Raw genomic sequence first — 24,012 nt, forward strand, 5'->3', positions numbered from 1 at the left:
GGGACAAAGGGTTACACTGGCAGTAATTTTCCAACAGCGACGGTGAGGCGGCACGGGCAGGTTTGTGGAGATGGATGAGCTACAAGGCCTGGCTCAGGCCGGTTCACACACGGGACAATGATCTCAGAGGAAGAGTGGGATGTTACATTTGTTTTTATTGCAATTGCTTGCAGCTCGAGCGTGAGAATGGAGCTGCAAAACTTTCAGACACAGTGAGAAAGGGTGGGGGCTCTGTGTGCGGTGTGCACGGCGCTGCTAAGGGGAGATAAGCCTTTTTGTATTATCGCATTGAGGCCTAGTTAAAAAGATGGAGTCGAGGGTGCACAAAATGGATGCCACGCATCCCGCTCAACAGCCCCAACTACGCCAATGCCAGCATAAGGCTGATATTAACATAAGGGCGATGGAGGCGTCCCCACCATTGGGAGGCCTATGGCCCAAACTGCACTGAATGCATGGAGAGGGGCCTGAACGACCCCTCACTCCCACACAAGGGTTTATGACAGTGTTGCTTCACCTGTGCAGCATTTCCCTGCTTGCCTTGCCCAGGAGGAGAGGGGCTATGTAGACAGGAGTTGCGATGTGCGGCACGGTGTGCACGGAAGTCCTTAACTGTACTGCTTACCTTGATTTTGTGCTTTTTGTTTGCCAAGCTTATCAAAGTGTCTAGATACATTAAACACTCTGTGTGTTGTCTAAACATATACTTCCGCTTAACAAAGAGTCCATTAAAATTAAGTTACAAAATGTTTGCCCTTGGTAAAATAGAATGCAGGCACAATAATTAGAAATTCAAGGTGCACAGGAAATGGTAATAGTTGTGCACCTCCTTATGTCTCAGTGTGTGAGACACACACACACAACTCCAAAAGGAGCTCTAAAACCTGTCACTGGAGTGCGCTAAGATTGTATATGGCACCAGTGACCCATTCATTCCATTAATCAATAATTCCTCCCAAAAACTGTCAACAATCATCACTTCTCCGTCAGCATGTGTTAAAATTCCTGAGTGTTGCATCTTGGGTATGTCCATAACCAATGAATAGTGGCAATATCGCAACTTTGATTGTATAGTCCTGCTTCCAACCCACATGTTTTTGGGCAGACCATGCCCCCTTCATCAGGGCCACTGTCAATCACAATGCTGCTTTCTGGTGCCCAGATTTTGCATAAAGCCACAGCTGCCTCTTGGGCATAGGGAACACTATTGGTTGATATCCAATTTAGAGACGCATCTGGTTGAATCACGCCAGAGGCAATAAATGTTATCTCTTGTTGACCACAGGCCAGATCTTAGAACGAAAAGCCTGCACCACTTGTATTGGGTTTAAGTGTCTTACAAATACAGTCAAACATTTGAAAGTTATGTCATATTCCTAAAATTTCTGAACTCCTATTTTACAGGTGCCCCCAAAAATGTGCAATTTCATTTGGAATGCGCCCCTTTGAATGCCACACTATCTATTCCTTGCCATGAATTGTGCAGTGAGATTGGATTAATGGGATTGGATGAATGGGAATGGGCGACTGGCACGACACACCTGCATGAGGCAAGTCTATAAGTAAGTAAAAGCACCAACATGAGCCTGGCTACACAGGAGCAAGTTGTTCAGTAAATAGAAATTAGGATTCAATTTTGATATGCAGATAGCATCTACTTTGTGACAGTGTCTATGTGGCACCTCCTGGCAGCTGGTGGTATTTGCGATTATGCCAAGGTCAGCGCCATTGGGAGTGTAATGTGCACAGAAAACCGGTGCTGTGCAAATTAGGCACAATCTTTGATACATGCACAGCTAGAATAACATCCTATCAATATTTTCTAAAGATGGCAGTTATCTCACAAGGGCCCACAATGCAACCTCTTCTCCAAATATGCATACCCACAATGCCTTTCTGGCTTTGAGCTCAAGCTGAACTTCCAAGAATGGCTACGAGGTGGTGCTGTGGCATGTATAGCGTGATAACTGACATTGGGCCTCATTACGAGTCCGGCGGTAAAACCGCCTCGGTTACCGCCGGACTCGTATTACCATTCCGCCTCCGTGATTCCCATAATTACCGGGGCATTACAACCCCGGTTTCCCGGGAATCACGGAGACGGAATGGTGTTAATCCCCATTCCCATTGAGTCCTATGGGACTCGATGGGAATGGGGATCATGGAAACACCGGCAGCATCTCGTGATGCTGCCGGTGTTTCCTCATCTGCCTGCAGGCGCGTTTACCGCCACCGTTATTTCCGGACCGCCTGATTTGTAATGAGGCCCATTGACTAGTCTACTCTTACATAACAAGAAGAGCGTTTTTTCATGCATTTTTAAACCCACCATAACATTGATGTTGTTTAGTAAACATGCTCCAATCACAAAGATGTCATCTAAAATCACCTAGATGACCCCCCAATCGGGAAGAAACAGGTATATGTCTGCCTTCATCCTTGAGGACTGTCCGTCTTGGATTGATATAGCTATGTACAAAATAGGTTGCCTTGTAAGGCATGGCAATTATCTAAAAGGGAGGTAAGAGCTAGAAAGTCCAGCTGTTCAGGTAATTTGCATACTCACATTGCATATCTTTTTGCCTCTGTACTGGAAATAAACCTCCAGGGCTGGCTACTAGGTGGAGCTGTGACATTTTGTGGCTTGTTAACATCAGAACTCATTTTGTCACGCCCACGATGGCATAGAGAATCAGAACTGCCAAGTTTGGCGTTTTTGACTGGGTATCTTATTGGTAAAAACATGATATTGGAAATCCATAAATCAGTAGATATCCTGCGTAGGATCCAGATTATGGAAACCCTGTAAAGTCTGTTTGGAGGCTGTTTTGTTATATTCACACAAGTGTCCGAAATCACATTACTTCCCACCTCTAGCCCATGATGAATGTCCAATACATTTAGGTTGTATTAGAGGGAGGGTCAGCTAGGACACAAATGTGCATAGTTGCACATATATGTATTCCTATTATGTGTTTTGAATGCAGTGTCAAGATAGTTGAATGTACAAATTAATTTACAGCCTGATTCATGGAATTATCTGCGCTTAAAACGCAGATTTGTGCGCGATTCTGCCCGAAAATCCCTGTTTGGGGTATGGGGATTTTCGGCCAGAATGGAGCGCAAATCTGCATTTTATGCGCAAATAATTCCATGAATCAGGCAGTTAGTTTTTGTGTTTTGGACCTATGCTCGCGTACATATTTGGATGTGTATGCTTTAGTAACTATCAAGTTTTTTTAAATTAGTTGCTTTGTGTGATGACTTAGTAAAGACATTTCATATATTTTTACATGATTCATATACATGGTGTAGTCTATGTATTCAGGACTGAAGGTATTAACAATATAGAGAGGTCACCAATTTCCATGATTATTCGTTTTATTTCCTCTCCTTTGTTGTATGTAAGTACCATGTTGCACCCAGGCAGTAGGAGAGGCAGGTGTTGCTCTTAACACCAAGTAGCTCAGGGTTCATAACAATTTCTAGAAACACCCTCTGAGTGTATATACATGTTTCCCCTTCACCGCGCTCTAGAGTCTTTTCCAGAAGAAGAATGGAGTGTGAGTACTCACATCACGCATTGCTTTTGGAGCAGAGGTTTGCTGATAGGTGTTCTTAGAATGTAGTGAGGAACACACTCGTACAAGCAGAGGCCAGAGTATCCTGGATCCCAGCTGTCGGATTCTGGAATGATTTAAGGTTTGAAGGTAGGCAGCTAAGAAGCTCTCAAATTGGCAATGGCAATTTTGAGATCCAAGGAGGATCAGAGTTGGCATGGGGCATAAACTCTATGGTCAAACAAGGGATGACAAGTAGGCACTAGGGTGAGATGCATTAAAAATGGGCACTCTGTCATACCCATCTATCTTGTAGCATGAAGTGTACTGACTGGGAATAGGACCAAAGGGTGGCTTTATGGTAGATTCCTGGTCGCATGTGTGACTATTCATGAAAACAGAAATGGATCCTTGGCAGAGTCATGTATAATGACTGCACAAACTTAATGGACACAGTGGGCCCCACCACTGCATGCAGAGCCGCATTACCCCACTGCATGCAAGCCACAATGCTGCTTTTATTTAGTGCACTGTCACCAGTCAGAAAAATAGAGCTTATGCTTGGGCTTAAGCAATTTTTAAAGAATTTGTCCATCAGCAGATCAATATACCATGTTCAGTGCCAAAAGAAATGCTTGCCTTTCACAGGCAATTTGTTCCCATTCCAGTCAGCTTTTATATTGATCTAATTTCAGACATTGTAATTTATTACTTACAAATTGAAATTATTGCTCTGGGCAAAATTCAAGATGGGTGTTATTCACACTTGTCATTGGCAGGTGGTGTAGGTTTGTGAATGTTTGTTTAAAGATATGTAAAGGGTAGATCGTGAAAAAGCAAACTATGGAAGCCGTCATAATCACAGAAAATGACGTATGGCGCCACTAAGTCTGCGATCCCCTTAAGGAGACGGTCACTATTTGGCGCAAGGCAGGCCTTACCTTCATTCCTCGTCCTTGGTCTGTTGCACGAGGCACCATTATTCTTGCTTCCAATCTGAATAAAGAACTGAACCAGCCTGTCGAGGAAACACATCAAATTACAAATGGGAGCACTCCCGAGACAAGAACAAACAACCCCGTGAAAAGTACGCAAAAACAATCTTTCCATCAGATAACAAGGTATCATAAATGGGGAATAGATCAATTATATGGTTAGGTTTATGTTTATTTTATTTATATAGCGCTTTACGCCAAAGCGCTGTACATTATAACAACAAGAATACAATAACAGTAGAAGCAAATACAAGATATGAGTCAAACCATCAATACAGCAACTAGAAAAATTTGCCAGCAGAGATAAATGAGGGAAAAAGGGGTGGAGAGGGGAATGGAGTGGGGAACAGGAAGTGAGATAAGGTGAAGGCGAGAGAGCGGGGGAGAGGGGACATAAGAGGAGACAAGGTAGGGATAGAGAGGCAAGATGAGGAGGATAAAAGACGGGTGGGGTGAGGGAAGGGCGGCAGAGGATCAGAGTATCAGGGAGGGGAGTGGAGAAAGAGATATTTTAAGGAGAGACGAAAGGAGGAATAGGTGGGGATGGAGCAGATAGAGAGGGAAGGGAGTTCCAGTTGAGGGGAGCAAGGAGCTAAAAGGAGCGAAAACAAGAGGACGCACATGGGGACGGGAGAACAAGGAGAAGGAAGTGATCTGCAGATCTGAGGGAACGGGAGGGAGTGTAGAATGAGATGAGAGAGGAGAGATAAGGGGGAGCAAGTTCATGGACAGATTTAAAGACGAGACAGAGGAAGTGGAATTTGAGTTGGGAATGAAAGGAAAGCCAGCCAAGCTGTGAGAGTGAGGAGGAGATGGAGTCATGAGGTGAGAGTAGACAGAGGGTGCAAATTGCAGAGTTGTGGAGGGATTTTAGGGGGGCAAGATGAGAAGCAAGGAGTCCGAAGAGGAGAGAGGAACAATAGAAAAGACAAGAGAAGGGTGGATATTAAAAGTTTAGTGGCATGGAAGGTTAGAGAGGAACGTAATTTGCGGATATTGAAAAGGTGGAAGCGACATGCGCGGGAAGTGAGAGAGATATGGTGGGTGAAGCAAAGGGAGGAGTCGAAGTTAATGCCAAGATTACAAGCATGGGCAGAGAGAGGGAGATTAGTGGGGGAAGTGAATAGAAGGAGGGGGAGACGGAGGAGGAATAGTGTTGGAGGGAAAGAATAAGACTTCAGTCTTGTCTGTATTAAGAGAGAGAAAGTGGGATGACATCCAGTTTTTAATGGCAGTAAGACAAGAAGAGAGCTTGAGATGGACGTCAGGAGTGAATGAAGAGAATGAGAGGAAAATCTGGGTGTCATCAGCGTAGAAGTGTTGAGAAATACCGAAAGAGAAGATCATAGGGGCGAGAAGCGAGGTGTAAAGGGAGAAAAGAAAGGGGCCAAGGACAGAGCCCTGGGGTACACCATAGTCTAGTGGGAGCGTAGAAGAGGTACGACCACCCCAGGATACGGAAAAGGAGTGGTGGGAGAGGTAAGAAGAGAGTCAGTTGAGGACGGAGCCTTTGAAACCTAAAGAGGAGAGAGTGTTGAGCTGTAAGGGGTGGTCAACGGTGTCAAAGGCTGCAGAGAGATCTAGGAGGATAAGGACAAAGGATTGCTTTCTCAGTCTCAGGGGAGTGTTTAGGGCAAAAGCCAGATTGAAAGGGGGGAAGGAGAGAATAGTTGGTGACGAACGCAGGGAGCTGGAAATAGACGATGCGTTCAAGTAATTTAGAGAGGAATGGAAGAAGAGAGATTGGACGGAAGTTGGACACAAGAAGAGGATTAGCAGAAGGTTTCTTCAGAATAGGGATGATGGTAGCATGCTTGAAGGAAGAGGGTAAGGTAGCAGAGGAGAGACAGATATTGAAGAAGAAGGTTAGGTAAGGAATGAGGAGAGGGTAGATCTTGGGAATAAGGAGGGTAGGGAGAGGATCAGAAGGGGCAGCAGTGGGATGAGATTTGGACAGGAGAATGGAAACGTCAGACGAGTGATAGGAGAGAAGTCAGTCATACAGGTAGAGGGGGACTGGGGGAAAAGGGGAGAGTCGTTACATAAAGAGGAGGAAGTGATGATTTGGCGAAGAGAGTGTATCTTGGAGGAGAAGAAGTCAGACAAGTCAGAAGGGGATAGGGGAGATGAGGTTGAGGGGTCCTGAGTAGGTGGGGAGAGGAGGTGAGAGAGGGTTTGAAAGATATGACGAGGATGAGAGGCTTGAGAGTGTAGAAGGGTAGCGTAGTAAGAGCGTTTAGCAGAGTTGAGGCTGGAGTCATAAAGAGAGTGGTAAGAGAAGTAGGTAGTCTGGTTAGATAGAGAGGGGAATTTGAGCCAGCGACGCTCAAGGCGGCGTAGGAGACGACGCATAGATAGGAGATGGGAGGTAAGCCATGGTAGAGAAGGTTTACGAGTAGGACGGAAGGAAGAGAGAGGATAGGGTTGATCCAGGCTGGAAGAGATTGAAGAAGACAGAGAGGATAGGGCTTCATCTACCGAGGGGGAAGAGAAGTCAGGGAGAGGGGGAAGAGAGGAGGAGCAAGTATCATGAAAGAGAGAAGGGCTAAAGTTGCAGAGATCTCTCCGAAAGAAGGAAGAGGAGGAGGGTGACGGAGAAGGCTGAGGCTGAGGGGGAGTAAGGGAGAAGGAGAGTAGGGCATGGTCAGAGAGATAGTTGGGTAGTGTAGAGAAGGAGGAGGAGGAATAGGTAGAGTTGAAAATAAGATCAAGAGTGGAGCCAGAAGAATGAGTAGGCGGAGAAGGGAGGAGAAGATTGAAATCACCAAGAACTGTGAGAGGAGAAGGAGATGGGGAGATGAGAGAGAGGAGGTGGTCAAGGTCTTCATAAAAGGAGGAAAGGGGGCCAGGAGGTCTATATATAATTAGAAAAGAGATAGGATGAGGGGAAGAGAAGGATTTGTAGAGGTATTCAAAAGAAGGGAAGGTTGGGAGAGGTACAGAGGAGGTAGAAGAAAGGCATTTAGCGTGGAAGAGGAGTCCAGTGCCTCCACCACGACCAGAAGAACGAGGGACGTGAGAGAAGGAAGAGGAGGATGTAGTGAGAGAAGCAGGAACAGTAGAGTTGTGAAGTGGGATCCAGGTTTCAGTTATGCAGAGGAAGTGAAGGTTAAGTCAGAAAAACATGTCCAATACAGCAGCGGTGTTATTGCAGATGGATCTAGCATTCCAGAGAGCAATGTTGATAACCCTGGAGGGTTGGGTAATAGGGGGGTAGATAAGTTTTGGGACGAAGGGAAAGGGAAGGAAGTGGATGAGATAGGCGGGGAAGGGGGTTGAGAGAGGGAGTGGACATGATAACAAGGGGAAGGGAAAGAAGAATGGGGAGGAGAGGGAGGGTAAGAGAGGGGGAAGAGGAGGAGGAGTGGGGGGGACAAGGAGAGAGGTTTGGCGATGTGCATGACAGAGATGCTTGAGTGAGAGGTTTAGGAGGGTCCAAGAGAGAGGCGGGTCGAATTGGTCCTATTAGTGGCAAAACCAGTGGTTAAGGAGGGGGCAGGCAGTTCAGGAACAAGGGAATCAGGTGACGGGGGGGAATAGTCAGTAATTATGAAGGGACCGAAAGGCGGTGGAGGTCGGTAGACAGATTGGTACCGTATTCTGGCAACCAGAGAAGGAGGTAGCGGCCCTGAAGGTTATGCGCTTCACAATGTAGTAAGTGAGATGTTAAGGGTTATTGGGAAACATGTACTATTCACATCCATAACTTAAAACCTAGGGGAAGGTTGTCTTTCAGTTGGTAATAGTACAATCAATTTTTCCATAAAGGGTTAGGGCCATTGCAAAGACTGTGCCCAAACCCTGCCATGGATGAACTGGATGAAAAAGCAGAGTGAATTGGTTCCGGGTCACGGTGCCGCTTTGTGGTCATAGCAGAACAGTATATATATCATGATGATAATCGGCTACATTTGGCAGATATCACCAATGAAAGTTTGGTAGAAGGTTAGGCCATCCCAAACGGTGGTGGTGTGGACATGTGTTTATCACAGTTACTAAGGCACCATGTTAGTGGCACAGAACCTAATTTTGCCATGCTTGCTCTCTGTTGTAGAACCAAGCACGCTCGACATACAAACTGGGCTCATCTCCACCATGTGATGGGGTGTTGCAGCAGGAGAGGACCAGACAGCCATACGCAAATCATTCTCTGAGGTCTTGGAAGTACAGCCAAGTATTATCTGTCCAGTAGGCACAACAGAGTGCAGTGCCAAGCACTGCACCAGCGTCGATCGTCAACGAGTGAAGGCGGGTGATGTACAGCCCTATGCAGGTGCAGGCACGGAGGTGGCCAGGGCTCAGCCAAAGGATTTGGCAATCATTGTACATCATTTCCTAGCACAATTCATTTTGTGTGTTCTTTTTGCAGCTCTGATGCCAGTTGGTCTTTTCTGCCCATTAAACATTTTGCTAATAGCTCAAGCTTCCGTTCATTTGGCAGTGGGTGCGGGGGGGATAGCTCATAACTGTCACAGCACGTCGAGATTTCAGCATCACTCATCAAAACAACAAAGTTTGAAAGAAAACTATGGAATTTTCAATGAATAAATCCAGTCAAACATTTCAATATCCACCCTCCATCAAAATACTTCTAAATTAATTATAACAGCAACGTGTGTGTTAATCGCTTCCAAGAGAGCATAAACTCCTTGAAAACACCTGGCTTTATTTTTATTATTATGGTATTTACTGAGCGTGGACCTGGCTTCGAGAAGCAATGGAGCGCTTTACAGAGGTAACAACAGTACAGATGCACAACAGAGCGCTTTACAGAGGTAACAACAAAAGAGATATACAGTGGAGGGTAGGATGCAGAAGGGCACAGAGGAGGGATACAGCTGTACTGGGTGGTGGGGAGGAGAGGCGTGGGTGGCGTCTAGCGAGACAGGTGGTGCAGGGGGTGATATGATGGGCTCACCACTCTGCTACCAACATCTATTTGTACTCCACTCCCCACCCAAGCTAGATCTGAGGTCCAGTGCACTAACGCAACACACTGCAGGGATCTGCATGCGACCTCATGGTTCACAGCTGGTCCACTCAGCCTGTCATCTTCTGATGTCGATAAAATGAGTGCTATGATTCTATAGCACCAAAATACCCCTATCGGTGTAACAGATTTACGCTATTCTTTAACCATGTTTCCTCTTTTTCTTTGGAGAAACACCAAAACAACTTTGCAGGCCACAATAAGAAACTTCCTACCTTGTCTTCGGTTTGTAGGAGTGCGTGTAAGCTAACTGGAAACTCCCTCGCAGCACCTTCCAACACAGGTGCCAAAAGGAGGCCTCCGGGAAACCCTCTTGCGGGAAGAAAACCCGGTGTCGAGAGTTGAAGGTGTGACTGGCCTCGTTGATCCTTAGCGGTGGAGTACGAAAGTCTTGCAGGGGAGTGTCGGGATAAGTCTTCTTGAATGGTTAATCGAACAGCCCTTTCTGGAGGGATGGAAATAATAGTGTTACCCCAATAGTCTTTAGAAATAACCACTCTAGGGTAAATAGTGAGACTGCAGGGAAGGTACCTGAGAGGAATTCTCGAGGGCTATTGTGAAGAGACTCCGGTTGCTAAGAACAGGATCCAGTCTGTGCAAGTTTAAAGAAAAGAAAAGGAAGGGTTTCTGTAGAATGTATTAAAGCGGAGATGTCAGGAAAGGAGATAAAACTGCCAGAGGGTCCTACCTGGGAGAATGCTGGTGGAGGTACTTTGAGGATGGGACCTCGGGGGGAGTTGTGACTGCACCGGAACGTGACTTGTATGTGCTGGATACTGACAGGGGAGACAGCAAATATTAATAGAAGGAAAGTACAGACTGTTGGTGTATGCTAAGAAAAGGGTTTGCTTACAATGGCCTGACGCGGGTTTAATCCACGTATTAGAGCCGGTATTGTGTGCAAGGCTGGGACAAGCGAAACAGAAAGGCGAAGTGTCCCTGAAGAGAAATGTAAGCACAGGTGAGTAAGAAATCACAAGTAGAAGCACAAAGCAATGTAGTGTGAGACGCGTATCGCAGAGACGATAACTCACGGAGCCTAGCTGTTGTAAACAGTAGCAACGCGCCGTACTCCTGCCGCTTCAGATCCATATAGTGTTTCCTGAGAGGGGGGAGGAGCCTCGCTCTCGTCCTGTAAAGCTATACCACTCCTTCTCGGTTCGGGCTCCATGTTAGAGGTACAGACCCTCGCTCTTGGCTGTAACCTTCAACGATGCCAGAGCGAGGTGGTCTTCCGAAGACCCGCCGTAACAGTATGCCCCCTCCCAAGAGAGGCAAAACCCGGCTTGCCCGGATGGAAAAGATGAAATGAACGAATCAGACGGGAGGCATGTATGGCAGAAGCAGGCTCCCACGATCGTTCAGAAGGGGAATACCCCTTCCAGTCCACCAGATACTGAAGGACTCCACGATGATACCGTGAGTCACATATTCCTGAGATTTCATATTCAGGGCCAGCTTCTGTCATCACCGGAGGGGGGGAAGCTACTGTGGTTCTATGGAATTGGGCTTCAATTGTGAAACATGAAATGTTGGGTGAATACGACTCCATGACCTGGGGAGCCGCAAGGTATAGGCCACTGGTCCCCGTCTGGCTGTAATAGGAAATGGGCCAAAATATTTGGGGGAGAGTTTAGATGGGACGAGCCTTCTAGGAAGGAACCTGCTAGCCAACCAGACTTGCTCACCAATCTGAAACTGAGGGGCTGGAGTGCGATGTTTATCCGCCTGGGTCTTACTCCGAGTCTGGGCATCCCGGAGAGCCGAGCTAGCTGTACAATGGCCTTGTTGAATGATGTCTACCATTCTCTCCAATTCTGGAAATTTAGTGTTAGGAGAAGTAACAACAGGGAACACAATTGGGTGAAATCCATAGGTACAGAAAAAAGGACTCGCTTTAATTGCGGAGTGAGCAGCATTATTGTAGGCGAATTCTGCCAATGGTAACTGACTCTTCCAATTATCCTGAGCTGAGGAAACATAACAACGGAGGTATCCCTCCAGGGTTTGATTCAGTCGCTCCGTCTGTCCGTTGTTCTGTGGGTGGAAGCCGGAACTCAAAGCCCAGGATATCCCCAGAATGGTGCAAAGCTGTTTCCAATACTTTGAGGTATATTGGGGCCCTCTGTCCGGTATAATGGTCTCAGGAAGACCATGCAGAGAAAAGATGCGCTCCAAGAATATTCGAGCCATCAGGGAGGCTGTAGGAACAGCAGGTAATGGTATAAAATGAGCCATTTTTGTCAATGTATCAATCGTGACCATGATGGTAGTACAGCCTTCGGATTTAGGTAAGTCTACAATGAAGTCTGTAGAGATTATTTGCCATGGCCTGGTGGGAATCTGAGTCGTGATCAGTTCACCCAATTGTAGTATCCTAGGGGATTTGGTCTGAAGACAAACTGTACATGATGCAATATATTTGCGTACGTCCGTTCAGACTGATGGCCACCAAAAGTGTCTTTGAATCAGTTCGAGGGTGTTCATAACTCCCCGATGCCCGGCTGCTTGTGAGTCATGACACAGCCTCAACACTTCCTTCTGAAGATCCATGTATGGTACGTATACCTGCTCGCCCTTGAACAGGAGACCGTGACTGCTTGTTAATCCCTGTGTGAGACACAGTTCCGGTTCTAGGGTTAACAGGTCTTGGGTTTTATCTTCCAGAGTTTGTAAGAAGTGATGTACCACTGGAACAAAGACTGCCTTTGGGAACATAGGTTCGGCGCGGAAAGGGACTTTCTCTTGAGGTTCTTTTCGAGATAAGGCGTCAGCCCTGAGGTTAGTGCTCCCAGGAATGAAGGTAAACTTTCTTCGATATGGGGAAAAAAAATATGCCCATCTTGCTTGCCTGCTGTTGCATGTTTGTGCATATTGTAGAGAGCAGAGGTTGTGATGATCCGTTCTGACTTCAATAGGATAACGCGCACCATGGAGGAGATGACGCCACTCTTCAAACGCCCGTTTGATGGCGAATAATTCCTTCTCGAGTACCGTATAATTGATTTCAGCTGGCGAAAGAGTCTTTGACAGAAAGGCCACTGGTCTTTCAATATTATGGATATCCAGCTGGAGCAAAACAGCACCCAATGCATACTTCGAGGCAACCGATTCCACAATGAATGGACATTGTTGATCCAGTACTTTCAGGATCGGAGCCTGAATGAACAGGGCTTTCAAATGGTCAAATGCTTTCTGTGAATCGATAGTCCATAGGAATGGGGTACCTTTATTCAAGAGTAGAGTTAAGGGTTTGGTAAGTAAGGAGAAATTTGGAATGAAACACCTATAAAAGTTGGCGAACCCCAAAAACCTTTGGATGTCTTTAACGGATCGTGAAGAAGGCCATTCTGTAATAGCCGAGATTTTTGCAGGATCCATAGCGATTTCCACTTGGGAGACGATGTATCCTAGATAAGAGATGGTGGTTTTGTGAAATTCACATTTCTCTAGCTTGCAATATAGATGGTTAGAATGGAGTCGTTTCAGCACCTCTTTCACATGGAACTGATGTTCTTCCAAGGAACGGGTGAAGACTAAAATGTCATCTAAATAAACAATAGTATAATGAAGACTAATATCTGTGAAAATGTGATCCATAAATCTTTGGAAGACGGCGGGGGCGTTCATAAGTCCGAAGGGCCTGACCCTGCATTGGAAGTGCCCAAAGGGGGTTTGGAAAGCCGTTTTCCACTCATCACCAGCTTTAATGCGAATCAGGTGATATGCCCCCATCAGGTCTAATTTGGTGTACACTTTGGCCCCCTGCACTGCCTCAAGTATGTCCGGGATGAGTGGTATTGGGTATTTGTCCGGGATGGTGATCTTGTTCAACCCATGGAAGTCAATGCACGGGCGGAGTTCGGACGTATCTTTTTTTGGAATGAAAAACGGAGATGCTGCTGCCGAGAAAGTAGATTCCGTGATCAAACCATTTTTCAGATGGGTGTGTAGATATTCCTTTAAGACTTCATTCTCCCTTGCTGACAAAATGTACATCCTGCCAAAGGGAAAAGGTGTATCTGGGAGCAGGTCTATAGCACAATCGTCCCTTCTATGAGGGGGTAGTTCTGAATACTCTGAATGAGAAAAGATCGACCGAAACTGGTCATACTCTATAGGTAAGGAGGAAATCTCGTTGACCATAGTACTGGAAACGTCCGTCCCTGAATTCGGGTCTAGTGAAGGGGCTTTAACAGTTTGATGATGTTGTATACATTGTTCTGACCCTAAGAAAAGTGTACCGGCTGTCCAATTGATATAGGGATTATGGTGTCGTAGGCATGGCAACCATAAGATAACTGGATAGTGGGCTGTCCTAATTATGTCTAGCTCAAGGCTTTCTTGATGAGAAGCCATGGTAATTTTCAAAGGTTTGGTCTGATCTTTAATGGGTCCTGAAGTGAGAGGACTTCCATCCACACTCTCTACAGGTATGGCCATAGCTTTGGTGACCGAGGTATGTTATGGGTTTGTGCCCAGGCATCGTCGATAAAATTGCCTGCGGCCCCGCAGTCTATCAGGGCTGGAACACTGATTAAGGAAATGCTGTCCCATGACAGAGTGACTCCTAAACTAATCATAATACTTCTTGATGACTGGGCCGAAAGTCCTTGTGAAGTGTGAGGGAAGGGACTAATAGCTGCTGCAAAACCAGAAACCGTCGTCCCCTTTACGGTCGGGTGATGGCATTTCCCGGCCCCGGTTTTCGGGGAGGAATCAGAGTACATTCCTTGATTGTGTGACTGTTAGACCCACAGTACATGCACAATCCTTGGGATCTCCTCAGGGCTCGCTCCTCGGGCGATAAAGGACCTCTAGCTATCTCTAATTGCATAGGTTCTTCTGTGGGACTTGGTTTAGGAGAGGAAAACACCTCTGTATGGGATCGGGGGCTTTTTCCCTTTCGTTTTTCTCGGTTTCTCTCCTGGAGTCTGTAGTCTAATTGCATGACCAATGCAATATATTCAGTGAGGTTAGTGGGTCGGGGAACTCGGGATACTTCATCCTTTAGATCTTCCGAGAGACCTCGTCTAAACAGGGTCATCAAAGCATCATCGGCCCAGGAAGTATCCGCGGCCATTCTTTTGAATGCAGTAATATAAGCCAGTATATCTTGATTCCCCTGTTTTAGGTCTAGAAGTCCCTCTTTTGAGGCTACTACCACTTCCTGTTGGCTAAACATGCCGCGTATACTTTTACAGAATGCAGGATAAGAATCAAGAATAGGGTTATTGTTAGTGACTAACGGAGTAGCCCAGGCTAAGGCGGCCCCTGCCATCTGGGCAATCAAGTGCCCCACCTTATCCCTATTGGTGGGGAAAAAGGCCACCTTGAATGCAAATTGGACGGTACACCATTCTAAAAACTCTTTGACGGCATGCGGATACCAATTGCTGTATTTGTTGTTCCATTGTTGAGCCTGTAATGCCGTTTTCAAGCGGTCTCCAAAGGAATAATTTCTTTGGGCGTTGCTATCTGTAACAGATTTACGCTATTCTTTAACCATGTTTCCTCTTTTTCTTTGGAGAAACACCAAAACAACCTTGCAGGCCACAATAAGAAACTTCCTACCTTGTCTTCGGTTTGTAGGAGTGCTTGTAAGCTTACCGGAAACTCCCTTGCAACACTTTCCAACACAGGTGCCGAAAGGAGGCGTCCGGGAAACCCTCTTGCGGGAAGAAAACCCGGTGTCGAGAGTTGAAGGGCTGACTGGCCTTGTTGATCCTTAGCGATAGAGTACGAAAGTCTTGCAGGGGAGTGTCGGGGTAAGTCTTCTTGAATGGTTAATCGAACAGCCCTTTCTGGAGGGATGGAAAGAATAGTGTTACCCCAATAGACTTTAGAAATAACCACTCTAGGGTAAATAGTGAGACTGCAGGGAAGGTACATGAGAGGAATTCTCGACGGCTATTGTGAAGAGACTCCGGTCGCTCAGAACAGGATCCAGTCTGTGCAAGTTTAAAGAAAAGAAAAGGAAGGGTTTCTGCAGAATGTATTAAAGCGGAGATGTCAGGAAAGGAGATAAAACTGCCAGAGGGTCCTACCTGGGAGAATGCTGGTGGAAGTACTTTGAGGATGGGACCTCAGGGGGAGTTGTGACTGCACGGAACGTGACTTGTATGTGCTGGATACTGACAGGGGAGACAGCAAATATTAATAGAAGGAAAGTACAGACTGTTGGTGTATGCTAAACCAGAGAAAGGGATTGCTTACAATGGCCTGACGCGGGTTTAATCCACGTATTCGAGCCGGTAGTGTGTGCGAGGCTGGGACAAGCAAAACAGAAAGGCGGAGTGTCCCTGAAGAGAAATGTAAGCAGAGGTGAGTACGAAATCACAAGTAGAAGCACAAAGCAACGTAGTGTGAGACGCGTATCGCAGAGACGATAACTCACAGAGCGTAGCTGTTGTAAACTGTAGCAACGCGCCGTACTCCTGCCGCTTCAGATCCATATAGTGTTTCCGGAGAGGGGGGAGGAGCCTCGCTCTCGTCCTGAAAAGCTATACCGCTCCTTCTCAGTTCGGGCTCCATGTTGGAGGTACAGACCCTCGTTCTTGGCTGTAACCTCCAACGATGCCAGAGCGAGGTGTTCTTCCGAAGACCCGCCGTAACAATGAGGGAGAAGATGGAACGTGTTTGCTACATGTCATGTAATACACTACTCTCTGAACTGGTGGTTTCTACAATTGTACTCAACATTTGCCCAATAATTCGTACTGTCATTGTCCCTTCACCAGGTTGCTTCAGGTAAAGTGCAGTGATTTGGCTCTTCACTCAGTAGCTCTGCTTCAATGCGCCTAACCAGAATAGCTGGTCTTAAAAGATCCCAAACCACACCACATCGCCCACACCAAGTTCCCCTGCACTGTAATACCCGTCAGGAATGAGTTTATAGGTTAAGGAATATAATTAGAAGAGTGGCTGGATCTAGAAAGTAAGTAATGCGTGCGACTGGAACACAGGCATGACCTTGTCAGCGTGGACTGGGAACCCCTCCCAGAGCTGATCCTATCCTAGAGACAGAGTGACGTAGTTCAGGGGCCCCAGTCCTTCAATCACTGAAGGTGCATGGTGTACTTAAAATAGTGGTACCACTGTCCATCGCACTATGCCTTCCAGCCTTTTTCTCTGGCCAGAGTTTTTTTCCATTTCTTGCAGAACTGCCGGCTCCAGGAAACCATTCGGCAGCAACAGAAATCACTGCGAGTGGAAACCAAAAAGCCAGACATGGTTCTCCCTCCTCCGACAACATCCAAACTGCAACCAAGAACACCATCTTCTTGGAGCTGCAGAAGGAGAAACGTGCCACAGGCAGAAAGAGTCTCACTTTCTTCCTGCACTACTACGGACCTACTACGATGACATGGAGGCTTTCCTGCTGCCTCAACTTGCATGCTGCAGCTTATTCTTGTTACTGGGGTAAGCTTAGTTTTTATTCTGTGAGCGCACATCGGTGCGGTAACTTTTTGGGAAAAAAAAGAAATTGCTTTTAAATTTGTCACCATTTAAAAGCGCACGTCGAGGATTCCTCCTGTTGGACAGTGAGTGTCCTTTCTGCATATTCTACAACCTTTGCCAATACCCTTGGCACCTTGCAGCCTTTCTTCATTGTTTGTGCCTTCCAACATGGCTGCTTCCCTTTCCATCTGACCTGTTTGCCTGGCCTGCTCCCCCTCCCATTGGTTGCACACGGTTTGTTAAGCCAATCATAGCAACCGGGAGGCAGCCCACTTACCTAAGGCCCACAACAAAGGCCCAATACCCTTGGCACCTTGCAGCCTTTCGTCGTTGTTTGTGCCTTCCAACATGGCTGCTTCCCTTTCCATCTAACCTGTTTGCCTAGCCTGGCCTGCTACCCCCTCCCATTGATTGCACACGGTTTGTTAAGCCAATCATAGCAACCGTGAGGTGGCCCATTCACCTAGGCCCACAACCACGGCCCCTGCCTGCTCTCTGCTCCCTGCAAGCGACCAGGACAACCATGACATTCACTCATTAACCAAGTGTTAGTTCCCTCCTTTTGGATATACTCCTACCCTCTTTTGACTTTCAATCTCCTTCTCCGCTTGTCTCCCATGTTTCACTCTTGATTGCATTGAGTTGTGCACCTACTGCTACCATCTGATTTGGGTTGCAACTCAAATCCAGCTGTGTTGTTGCATTTGGCTAAACTCAAAACCAGCTGTGTTGCATTTCGTTAAACTCAAATCTAGCTGTGTTGTTGCATTTGGTTAAACTCAAATCTAGCTGTGTTGTTGCATTTGGTCAAACTCAAATCCAGCTGTGTTGTTGCATTTGGTCAAAGTCAATTCCAACTCTGCTGTTGCATTTGGTTAAACTCATATCCAGCTGTGCTGTTACATTTGGTTAAACTCGTATCCAGCTGTGTTGTTGCATTTGGTTAAATACAAACCCAGCTGTATTTTTGCATTTGGTTAAACTCAAATCCATCTGTGTTGTTGCATTTGGTTAAAGTCAATTCTAGCTCTGCTGTTGCATTTGGTTAAACTCATATCGAGCTGTGATGTTGCATTTGGTCAAAGGCAATTCCAGCTCTGATGTTGCATTTGGTTATACTCATATCGAGCTGTGATGTTGCATTTGGTCAAAGGCAATTCCAGCTCTGATGTTGCATTTGGTTATACTCATATCGAGCTGTGCTTTTGCATTTGGTTAAACTCATATCCAGCTGCGTTGTTGCATTTGGTTAAATTCAAACTCAACTGTATTTTTGCATTTGGTTAAACTCAAACCCATCTGTGTTGTTGCATTTGGTTAACCTCAAATCTAGTTGTATTTTTGCATTTGGTTAAACTCAGACTCAGCTTTGTTGCTGCATTTGGTTAAATCTCAAATCCAGCTGTATTTTTGCATTTGGCTAAACTCAAATCAAGCTGTATTTATGTGTTGCTGCATTTTTTGCATTTGGTTAAACTCAAATCTATCTGTGATGTTGCATTTAGTTAAACTCAAATCTAGATGTGTTACATTTGGTTAAACTCAAAGCTAGCTGTATTTTGCATTTGGTTAAACTCAAATCTAGTTGTGTTGTTCCATTTGGTTAAACTTGAATCTAGCTGTATTTTTGCATTTGGTTAAACTCGAATCTGGCTGTATTTTTGCATTTGGTTAAACTCAAATTCTGCTGTATTTTTGCATTTGGTTAAACTCAAATCTAGCTGTGTTGTTGCATTTGGTTAAACTCAAATCCAGCTGTATTTTGCATTTGGTTAAACTCAAATCTAGCTGCGTTGTGCATTTGGTTAAACTCAAATCCAGCTGTATTTTTGCATTTGGTTAAACTCAATCTAGCGGTGTTGTTGCATTTGGTTAAACTCGAATCCAGTTGTGTTGTTGCATTGGGTTAAACTCAGGCCCACCTGTATTTTTGCATTTGGTTAAACTCAAATCTAGCTGTGTTGTTGCATTTGGTTAAAGTCAGATCTAGCTGTGTTGCTGCATTTGGTTAAACTCAAATCTAGCTGTATTTTTGCATTTGGCTAAACCCAAATCTAGCTGTATTTTTGCATTTGGTTAAACTCAAATCTAGCTGTGTTGTTGCATTTGGTTAAACTCAAATCTAGATGTGTTGTTGCATTTGGTTAAACTCCTCAAATCTAACTGTCTTGTTGCATTTGGTTAAACTCAAATCTAGCTGTCTTGTTGCATTTGGTCAAACTCCAACCTAGCTGTGTTGTTGCATTTGGTCAAAGTCAGATCTAGCTGTGTTGCTGCATTTGGTTAAACTCAAATCTAGCTGTATTTTTGCATTTGGTTAAACTCAAATCCAGCTGTATTTTTGCATGTGGTTAAACTCAAATCTAGCTGTGTTGTTGCATTTGGTTAAACTCAAATCTAGAAGTGTTGTTGCATTTGGTTAAACTCAAATCTAGATGTGTTGTTGCATTTGGTTAAACTCAAATCTAGCTGTGTTTTGCAAACTTGCAGTGTCCTTTGCATGTATTACGTGCTTTTTCTGTAACCTACTGGCCCAGTGACTGGATCGTTGTACTTGCTCTACTCTTACCCGCTTTCCCTCCCCCCACTCTTCTCTCTATCTCGCCCATGGCGCTTTCTGTTTCTCCATTGACTATCCTTCCCTCTCACCAAGTCTGGTAGGAAGAAGCTAAAAAAGGATATCTTGGCCTTCAACCCCGGTCCCCCTATCGCTGACATCTACTCCAGCACTTCCTCCAGACAGACCCTCACTGATATCCTCTTTGTTGTTCCTTTGCCAGATCTATGGACTCTTCATATGAACTCTTGGCCTCCTTTGACTCCTCTAAGGTCATCATTAATGTCTACCTAAATGGCACTGTCATGGTCCAAGGTCCTCAGGCCAATCTCCTACTCTTTGATATGCGCTACCCTCGCCTTATCAATTTCCTTTCATCTCCTGATGTCCCCTCCATCTGCTCTCCTGCTTCTCTGCCTCCCCCCTCTATCCTCCTCTGGCTACCATGCCCTCTCTCTCCTCCTCTTCAGACCCCCCTGGCTCTTTCTCCTTCGCAGGGCATACCTCTGATTTGTACCCCTCCCCGGAAGGCCTTTAAGGCTGGCAACCTTCTTCATCCTGTCGCTCTCAACTCTCGCTCTGCTGTCAAAGACTCTTCTGACATCTTACGCCTCCTTGAAGAACCTGGTTCATGGCCAGCTCTGTCATGAGCTTTGACACTCTCCTCCCTGATGGCTACAAGATCCTCTCTGCACCCAGATCCACCCGGTCCGGAGGGGGTGTAGCCCTGATCTTTCCTGAGTGGATTCCTGCCTCTATCAGTCCCACGCAGACCTACTCCTCTTTCAAATGCCTTGTCTGCAGGCTCTCTCTCTCTCCTGGCCACTCTCTAACTGTGGCAACTACCTATCAGCCTCCTGGTTTGATCACCTCTTTCCTCGCTGAGTGGGTGGACCTCTCCTCCACCCTCCTGGCCTCATCCACTCAACTCTTCCTTCTTGGTGACCTCAATATCCACCTAGATTCTACCTGCTCCTCGTCTTTACTCTTTCATGACCTCTGTGATTCCCTCTCCCTTTCTATCCTCCCTTCAGGCCCGATTCACTCTGCAGGGCACACGCTTGATGCTTTGTTCTCCGCTCAATCCCTCTGACCACTCCTCTCTCCTGGAGCGATCACTCCCTCCTCTCCTCCTATCTCACCCTCTCAACCCCGAAGGCCAAGCCATCTGCAACACTTCCACTGCAACAACCTTCTCGGACATCCAGCCCATGAAGCATGTGTCATTTGAGGCTTTCGCCACCATCTTCTATCCCCCCCCCCTCCTCCACTGGCTGACTCACATCCTGACACAGCTTTTTTTTTCCATGCTCTACTCTTCTATTTCTGATACTCTTGATGTTCTTGCCCCCGTCATGAGGATCTGTGTGAAGCCCAAAGCCAAGTGCAATTCTTGGTACAACTCTGACCTAGCTGCCCTCAAATGTAAGTGCAGGGCGGCTGAGAGAAAATGGAGGGCTTCTTGTTCTTCCCCTGACAAACTGGCCTGCCGCCTACTCCAAAGACAATACCGACTCTCTTTCCATACTAAGAAGAGAGCCCACACCCACGCCTGTGTCTCTGCGGCATCTAACAACTCGGTCGAACTCTTCAAAATCAGCAAGGAGCTGGCCAACCCTACTGCAGTCTCTATCTCTTCTGTCGCCTCCCAGGCCCTTTGCACGGCCCTTGCCTCTCACTTAATCTCTAAAACCCAGGACATCCGGTCCACCCTCTCGTCCCCTCCCCCTCTTCAACCTTCTCCGTCTGCGAACTCTGGCCCTACTGCAGCCACCCCCTTTCTCTTCCTTTCCTCTTTTCTCACCTGATGAGGTTTCTAGACATGTCCGATCTATGAAAGTCTCATCAAAACAGGTTCTTCCCTGTTCCTCCAAAACCATCAAGGACAACATTGACACCCTCCTGCCCCGGACGATTTCTGCAACCTCTCCTTCGCCTCGGGAGCCTTCCCCTTCCCCCTGAAGCACTCTCTTGTGCACCCTCTTCTCAAGAAACCCACAGCCGACCATTCTTGCCCGGCAAACTATCGCCCGATCTCCATCACACCTTTTCTGGGCAAACTCTTGGAAAAGCTGGCCATCTCACAGTTTAACCTCCACTCCGATTCTGTTGGTTGTCTCCATGATCACCAATCTGGCTTTAGATCTGCCAGAAGCACGGCAACTGCTCTCCTGAACATCCGCGAAGACATACTCTCCAACCTTGACCCTAACATCCCTTCTGTCCTCATCCTACTCGATCTCTCTTCTGCCTTTGACACGGTCAACCATACCATCCTGCTCAACCGTCTCTGTGAAAACCTGGGTATCACCGATCAGGCTCTGGCCTGGCTGACCCCTTTCCTCTCGATCGACCCTCCCAGGTCCAACTTGGGTCCTTCCTTTCCTCTATCTCCCTCTCTACCTGTGGTGTTCCCCAGGGGTCTAACCTCTCTCCCTGGCTTTTCAACCAATACTTGGCAACTCTCGCCCATTGCATTGCCTCTCTCTGCTCTAATTTTCAGTGCTACGCGGATGGCACTCAATTTATTTCCAGGCTTCCCTCAGCCACCTCTTCTCCTTCTCTCATCTTCGACTGCCTGTCTGCTATTCAGGAGTGGTGTGTCACCAACGATCTTTGCCTTAATGCCAGTAAGACGGAGATCCTCCTCATCAGCACACCTTCATCCTCCTTTCCCGTCACTCTCTGGCCTGCCACAATTAGCCCTCCTCCTACTCCCACCTGTGAGGCAAAGTACCTCAGGGTCACCTTGGATTCCACGCTTTCCTTTTATGCTCACATCTCTGATGTCTCTAAAAAGTCAAACTTCCAACTGCACCTCCTCAGAGGTATTTTGCCTTTCCTCTCCTTCTCCCAGAAGCTCACTCTATCTTGAGCCCTGGTTCTCTCTAGGCTGGATTAATGCAACTGACTCTTTCTTAATCTACCTGCCTCTACTCTCCGCCCTTTGCAACTTATCCAGAACAGGAGTGCAAGGCTTGTCCTGGGCCTGAAGCCCTGAGATCATATCTCTCCAGCCCTGAAATCCCTCCATTGGCTCCCAGTGGCTGCAAGGATTAAATGTAAGACCCTTTGCATTGTCCACAAGGCTTTCTGGGGCCTGTGTCCAAAATACCTTCAACTCTCCCTCCGCAAATACCTTCCCTCTCAAGCTCTTCACTGCTCCCTCCACCATCAGGGTCAGTTGTTTCTCATAGAAACATGCTGGGGGTAGATCTCAGTCTTCGGCAGGGGCCTCCATCTGGAACAGCCTCCCTGCTACTCTGAAACTGGAGGAGAACCATCTCCGGTTCCGGAAGCACCCCAAGACCTTCCTCTTTGCTTCTGCCTTCTCTCCTCCTGCCCCCTGTTGATCTGTTCTGGTTAGGCATCATGCACCTGGTTACCCTCTGATTTCGGGCTCAAGTACTTCCCACCCTGCCACGCACCTGCACTAACCCCAGGCAACCTTTGCACTTTGGGTCTGTATCTGTAACCCCAAAGGTCCCCCTTTCCCTGCACTTATCAGACACCGCCTTAAGCATAGCACTTTCCACCTGCTGGCTGCGCTACCTTTGTTTTTCATTCCTATATACAGCACTTTCCACCGTCCCCCTCCCCCTTGCACTTCCCTCCTTCCCTCTCCCCTGCACTTGCACATTCTCAATGTCACTGGGTGTCATGAGGGCCATCGCGTGGAAACATTGGACACAGTGGAAACTTCACCATTAATGTGCCACATTAGTTCAGATTAACGGTCTAGTCTTTCTATGGTGGCTCCTATATCAATTCCTTGGGCCCACCCCCTGTGCGTTGCAACTCTAGGAATTACTGTGTTCCGCTCTGCTCGCTCAGTTTTACTTCGGTAAAACTGTATTCTACTCCCTTGTCTGTTCCCGTTCTTCTAGTCCGGGTTTTTCCCTTTTGTGCTCTCTCTCTTTTCTGCTTGTCTGTTCCTCCACAGTTTAGCCTTCTCGTGTCTTCTGCGCGTTCTGTTCTGTCTGGCTGGCTGGCTGTTTTTTATCTTGCTTTTTCTTTGCCTTTTATTTCGGGCTCTTCCACCTTCGTACTTGCTTGGATTGCCCTACCTGTGCTCCGCAACCTCTCTTCCTTATATGCAGTTGGGCGCCCCTGCTGTTTCTCTAGTAAGCAGTTTTCACTGTCTTCTTTTCTGTCTGTGTTTCTGCTCAAGTTCCATGTTAAACAGCCCCTCTGTTCTGAGCTGAGTTCAAGTTAGTGGTTTGTTTCCTTTCTTTTTTAAATATTTTGTCAGCTCTTCTCTTGCGGGTTTCCTTCTTCTGGGGGTTACGTGTGTTCCGTTTCAGAAGTCTATGATACTGTCTATGATTTTTTAACACTTGCTGCTTTCCTTCTCTTCTTACCCTTCATTGCACTCAGCAATCGATGGGTGCTTACTACAGCTTCCGAACCACCTCTGGGGCAGTGCACTGAACTTAGGGGTTCTTGCCA

At 46.7% G+C, this 24,012-nt stretch overlaps 1 protein-coding gene across 2 annotated transcripts in view; it reads right to left on the reverse strand.

The window, feature by feature from the left end:
- Positions 1-24,012, reverse strand: part of RELN (reelin) — a 2,335,047-nt gene that overhangs the window by 335,489 nt on the left and 1,975,546 nt on the right. For both annotated transcript variants that reach the window (XM_069628072.1, XM_069628071.1), the window contains exon 31: positions 4,502-4,578. In XM_069628072.1, coding sequence (XP_069484173.1) covers positions 4,502-4,578 — 77 coding nt within the window. The remainder of the gene's footprint in view (positions 1-4,501; positions 4,579-24,012) is intronic.

The sequence above is a fragment of the Ambystoma mexicanum genome, chromosome 12, assembly GCF_040938575.1.
Source record: "Ambystoma mexicanum isolate Mex_15411 chromosome 12, UKY_AmexF1_1, whole genome shotgun sequence".
Taxonomy (NCBI): domain Eukaryota; kingdom Metazoa; phylum Chordata; class Amphibia; order Caudata; family Ambystomatidae; genus Ambystoma; species Ambystoma mexicanum.